The 5,926-nt window shown below is 45.0% G+C and overlaps 3 protein-coding genes across 3 annotated transcripts; 1 reads left to right on the top strand and 2 right to left on the bottom strand.

Annotated features, from left to right (window-relative positions):
- Positions 1–1,763: 1,763 nt before the first annotated feature.
- Positions 1,764–3,542, bottom strand: PHALS_14086 (Translocase of outer mitochondrial membrane complex, subunit TOM70/TOM72; the record flags this gene model as incomplete). The annotated part of the gene is made up of 1 exon (XM_024729826.1): positions 1,764–3,542. The coding sequence occupies one exon, from the start codon at positions 3,540–3,542 to the stop codon at positions 1,764–1,766; it is 1,779 nt and encodes a 592-aa protein (XP_024580164.1).
- A 307-nt stretch (positions 3,543–3,849) lies between these two features.
- On the top strand, positions 3,850–4,236 carry PHALS_14085 (ribonucleoprotein-associated protein; the record flags this gene model as incomplete). The annotated part of the gene is made up of 1 exon (XM_024729824.1): positions 3,850–4,236. The coding sequence occupies one exon, from the start codon at positions 3,850–3,852 to the stop codon at positions 4,234–4,236; it is 387 nt and encodes a 128-aa protein (XP_024580163.1).
- A 188-nt stretch (positions 4,237–4,424) lies between these two features.
- On the bottom strand, positions 4,425–5,267 carry PHALS_14084 (Transcriptional regulator SNIP1, contains FHA domain; the record flags this gene model as incomplete). Its single annotated transcript, XM_024729823.1, has 3 exons — positions 4,425–4,729; positions 4,788–4,993; positions 5,053–5,267. The coding sequence occupies 3 exons, from the start codon at positions 5,265–5,267 to the stop codon at positions 4,425–4,427; spliced, it is 726 nt and encodes a 241-aa protein (XP_024580162.1).
- Between the last annotated feature and the right edge of the window lie 659 nt (positions 5,268–5,926).

The raw sequence follows: 5,926 nt of genomic DNA, 5'->3' as shown, positions 1-5,926 counted from the left end.
GATTGCGATCCGCTAAACTCGTACTTGTTCTAAGTATAGAACGAAAGGTCGGTGACCTCAGTTGCGTTTCCTCAAAGCGCAAAGCTGCGGCAGCCCCGCTGCAAGTATAGCACCTTGTCGTAGAGCTTCTGAGAAGGTCCCCGGTTTAATACCGGGCAGAGGCATGCGTTATTCTGCTGCCTCTGTCGCCGCGAGTGGTAGCAATGACAGAGCTGTTTTGCACCATCGTCTCTCGCGGAAAGCAGTCAAGATGGCTCTCGCGCTGCTGTTTGTGATACGGTGACAGGTGATAAAACGGCAGAGCTGTTTTTCACAAATATTATGCCAACGCGACTTAACGATAGCTATTGTATCAGAGTGAGACTTGCACTAGTTCCGGTAGCCATTATTTAATGTGCTTTGCATTAAATTGGACATAGTTACTGCTGACCATCCGCTTACAAATGGCCCATCTCGTGTGACACACAGCCTTGTTACCAGGGTACGTGTAACCCCGTTACAATAGTCATACACCTGGAGATGCAGAGTATCGATCCCAGTCTCTCGCACGCTAATCGAGCGCTTAACCATTTTTCCTGCCGAACGACTCTGACGATGAAATAGTGCACGAGTTCGAGAGCGGGAAGGCTGATTGCACAGGCAGCATCCTCCGGGGAGAATCGTTAGACCACGTACCGCCGAATGAGGACGGAGGTTGTTGAACATTAACACGAGAGTCACAGGTACTCTCATCGAAACAAGGCGGTACCTTATATTAATATTAAACGGGCAGTCGCAAAGACCGAGTTTTAGCGATGCTTTTACCCATTTAAATTGATGCATAAAAAATTAATTCTGGTGCAAGTGCGCTCAGAAAAGCACGGCGGAGAGAGAAGTGGGAATTCAGACATTGGTTCACTTTTTAGCAAGGTTTCAATAAAAATAAATGTGTGCTTTTGTGTGGTCCATATAATTGTGTAGGGTGTAACTATCATCTTACGTGCCTAACCCTCATGCTTTTGGCACATAAAATTAGGTGCAACCAAACGCAACGTTTGTTAACGCGGCCCCTGAGAATTAAAGCGTTTCTGTGCAAAATGCTCTGCAACCTCGTTGCATCAATTGACATCTTTTAACAATTGGGATCTCGGTTTTGCTCCTGGTAGGAGCAGGACAACTCAGCCTCTTTGCATTTGTTACGCGGACCCGTAGGGTCAAAGCTTCCTGTGTGCAAAGTGCACGGTAACGTTGTTGCAGCAATGGCCTATGTCACAAGTAAAAATTCGAAATTGTCATGCCAATTCGGAATTGACATGCATGATCAGATCATGGGATTGGGAGATTTTTGTAATGTAACGCCCGCCCACTTATATTACGATACACTCGGAATAGAAAATTTGAGCAGCAAAAACAATGCCAAGATATAGATTTTTGATACCATAAAAGTATGGGTGTTCCGTATCATAGCTAGTCATGGAATTTTTCAGGCTCGTCAAAATTGAAGAAATTTGATCACTGCTAGCAATGTTCATCTTTTCTATACAGTCAGGTGGAGCACAAAACTGACGCGTAAACTATACTATCAGAACAGTATTGCTGTGTTTTCGTAGCGATAATACATTCGTTATGCACATCATTGCATGTTTTTTCGAAAGGACGAGCTTTTATGCTTGGCTTTGGAACGGAGCTAATTATGGTTCTGTTGCCACTTTGACAATATGATAATTATTAACTTGCTCACGACAGGTACAAAAAAGATTAAATTGTTTTTAATCACTACATTGTTACTGGAGGAGCTTAGCAGCCTGTTGGTGCGTTTCAGCAGTCACACGAATGGCAAAGAGCTCATTTAACTCGTCCTTACTAAAAGCAAAAAGTACGGCCTTGTCGATCTGCTCAATGGCACGTGAGTACTCTTGCATTGCCATGTACACCTGAGCCAAATGGCAATACGCAAATTTAGAACGCGGGCACATCTCTACGGCCTTCTCAAACAAAGCAAGAGCCTGATGGCCATACTCTGAGCCTTTTTGCACTACCAAGTTACCCTGATTAATGTAGGCCATCGGGTAGGACGGATCCAGCTCAATCGCTTTTTCGAACATTTGCTCAACAGTCTTCATGTCCACACTGCTGCCAGGAATTTGCAGCATCTGCATGTATGTTTCGCCAAGGTAGTTATAAATTTCTGGAATTTCGGGTGTGATGCGTGCTGCCGTCGTAAGGTATTCCACAGCACCTTGAAAGTTGCCGTTGCGCGCATGTGTCACGCCTAGCTGAATGTATGCCATAGCGAAGTCAGGTGCGATACTGATGCACTTTTCTAGGTCCTTCAGCGCAGCTGTCATGGACGACCCATTACTACTTCCGTCGGGTTGCAAATCAATCGAGTGGAGCTGGCCACGGTGAAAAAACGCAGTTGAGCACTCAGACTTTTCTTTAAGGGCCTTGTCAAACCACTCCAGTGCCTTTTTTAGATCCTTTTGGTCAAAGCAAAGACCTCCCATACGGATCTTGGCAAAAATAGAGTGTGGCTTTGAAGCAAGCGCTTTTTCAAATGACTCACGAGCAAATTCAAACTCGCCTCGCAGATGGTGATAGGTACCATTTTCAATTTGAGCAGTGTAGAACGCCTCATCATCGAACTGCACGAGCTTGCATGCAGCGTCAAAGTCCTTAGCAGCCATATCATATTCTTTCTCCTTCTTCAAGGACAATCCCCGCTTGGTCAGTAGTAAGCCACGCTGACGACGATAATCACCTTCATCCGCGATTGACTCTAGCTCAGCCGTGTATTCTTTAGATGATTTTTCGGCAAGAATGTCGTTCTCATCATCACTTGGATGAAACGACGAAAAGTACGATGTGATGAAGAACTGATCGGGCAGATAGCGCATGGGTTTCTGTATGTTTTGCTGGGCGTCCTCAATTTCTCTAGCCGTAATTTCGCTGTGGATACGACTAATCTCCTGAGCTAAATTCTCGTCCACCTGCTCTTGCTTCTCCTCAGCGATTACCAGCAGGCAGACGTAGTCTACCAGAGCGCCACGCAGATCACCGGTACTAGCCCTAGCCTTAGCGCGACGCAGGTAGGACTTGGGGTGGCGCTTATCAAGCTGCAGGGCACTCGTGCAATCCTTCACCACGTTTTCAAAGTTCACTAGCTTTTCGTAGGCTGCGGCACGGTTCGAATACATGACCTTGAGATTTCGAACATCTAGCGGCTGTTGCTGTTCGCACAAAGAGATAGCGACCGAGTATAATTGTACAGCATCGTCGTATTCACCGGCTTTATACTTCTTGGTAGCCAACGAGGCCTCATACTCACCAATGTTTGTGTTAGTGATCGGCTTGGCATCAACATTCTGTGTGACCGGGAATTTCTGCTGCGTTTGCTGTTGTGCTACCTTTGATTTTGAAGCGGTATCAGTCACATGTGACCGCTTTACATCCTTAAGATGCTGATGGTGGTTTCGCTTACGATATAGGCTAATGGCCACAAATGCACTTATCGTGGCCAATGACGCTAGCACCGCGAGCTGCAATACAGCGCGCTGGTCCATGTATAGCTTACGGAAAACAAATTTGTCCTGAAGCCTGAGCAATGGAAACTGCAGAGTTTATAAACTGTAAGTACTAATGATAAGAGCAAAACAGGAGCTTTTTTATCAAACGCGTCAAATTAAATACCCCTAAAAATATTGTTCTTGTTTAAAAATTAAGTTACAACACACAATCTAGAGTGATGACTTAATTGAATATGGGTGGTGTCAGTTCGTTTGAAAATCTGTCAGCTTCTGGCGAATCTTCAGTATTGAAACAGTGCAGTGATCCGTTGGTCGTGAGCAAGTACAATCTTCGACTGGAAACATGTCTGATGCCGCAGTGAACCCCAAGGCTTACCCACTTGCGGACGCCAAGTTGACCGTGTCCATTCTGGACCTTGTGCAACAGGCGACAAACTACAAGCAGATCAAGAAGGGCGCTAATGAAGCTACCAAAACGCTTAACCGCGGTATATCCGAATTTATCGTTATGGCTGCAGACACTGAGCCCCTAGAGATTCTGTTACACCTTCCGCTTTTGTGTGAGGACAAAAATGTACCATACGTGTTTGTGCCATCAAAGGTCGCGCTGGGCCGTGCCTGTGGCGTATCGCGTCCTGTGATTGCTGCCTCGATCACGTCTAATGACGCTTCGCAGTTAGGTCCTCAGATCCAGAGTATGCGCGAGCAGATCGAGCAACTCCTTATTTAAGCGTCCTCGACTAGTACCTGCGGCCAAGAATATGCAGTACGCAACGGATCCATCTGTTATCAAAACTTGAACAGCACTTTAAGTCGTAGTTCATTCATTCGGACAGATAAAAGTTGTTGTGATTCAACTCAATATACGCGCACTTTAAAATGTTACCCCTTCCTGATCACTAATCATCTCGTCATTCTCTATACAGCACATATGAGCACATACTCACGTGTACTTTCACCAAATTTCAACACATCTTTTTCCTTGAGTTCGATATACCGTGAGCTTTCAATTTGGACTCCATTCAAAAAGGTTGAATTGGTGCTGTTTAGATCCATAATATACGGCCGTACTTCTTGCTCAATGGTAGCTGTCTCCTTCTGGTACATTCGATACTGCAACACAGCGTGCTGTTTAGAGCACGACGGGTGCTCTGTCAATATGTCAGCCACCGCTTTATCACGTCCGATCAGAAAAACACTCTTGCGATGCACATGAAGCGTTGCTGCACTCACAAAAGAGTAAGTTGCTTTCAATCTTTGTGGCATTGTGACACTACGCACCTATGTTCTTGTCATTTTTGAACACATACAATCGATAGCGTTTGGTCGGCTGGCGGGCCTCGGGTGGCTCAGAAAATTTCAAAATTACCCCATTCTGCATATTGCCTGTCGTTTGGTCCTTGGCAAGCGCACCAGTGAGTCCAAAATTGGGCTTCTCAATCTGTATAGGCTCTTCTTCCTTCACTTCGTCGTCTACTTTGCCCCATCTACATGAGTCACAACAAAAGATGAGACTACGAACACGGCGCACTAATAATATACGTACTGAACCAAGTGGGAGAAGTCGCGTGTCTTTTTGTCGCATTTGCGTTGGTCATGAGACGGCGGTGAGTTTTCATTACGCTGGCGTCGCAGCAAAGAACTAGATCTTGATCGAATTGGAGATCGCGACCTCGTTTCTTTTTGATTATGACGGGCTCTGATCGATCGGCGCGGTGGTGATCGCGAATGAAAACGTTGGCGACGATGATGACGATCCATTTTAGTGATCTTTTCAAATTCAATTGACTACAAACACTGTCATTTTGACGTCTTTTACACATTAAATGAAGAGCCAGCTTAGTTTCAGATTGAGACGATAAGATGCTGGTGGAAATATGACACAAAAGCAAAAATGCGCGAGAGAAGATGAGTAGACAGCACACGGATCTGCCACTGGCTTTTGCGTAAGGACATTTATATTCTATACGTTCTCAGATAAATCGATTTTTAATAGTTTTAATAGAGCTTGGTCTAATTTCAGGCGCCTAGGTGACGCGCAAATTTATCCGCTTTGCGTAAAAAACGCGGAATAATTGGGTCGAAGTTTTCTCCGTGCGAGGTGCAGGCAATTCTTAATCCATCCAGGAACATCATATTGTTAGAATTGACTATCGAATCGTAATCACTCGTGGGGAAGGAGAATGAGTATTCTCCTATGTGTAACGGGGTTACACGTACCCTTGTAAAAGGGGTGTGGGTCACACGAGATGTGCTTGGTGTGACCACACCCAAACAAGAATGCGGTACGGGGCTAGGTAGCCAGTAGTTATGCATGTATTTAGTATATTTAGGAAAATCTAAACTTTTAAATTAGGCGGCTTTGTCGCAGATAAAAATAAATAAAAATTAGTTTTGGATTTTAAACGGAAGTGCTAATC

Source organism: Plasmopara halstedii, assembly GCF_900000015.1.
Source record: "Plasmopara halstedii genome assembly, contig: Scaffold_816, whole genome shotgun sequence".
NCBI lineage: Eukaryota > Oomycota > Peronosporomycetes > Peronosporales > Peronosporaceae > Plasmopara > Plasmopara halstedii.
The sequence above is the reverse complement of the archived record's forward strand: the minus strand, read 5'-3'. Positions and strand labels throughout refer to the sequence as shown.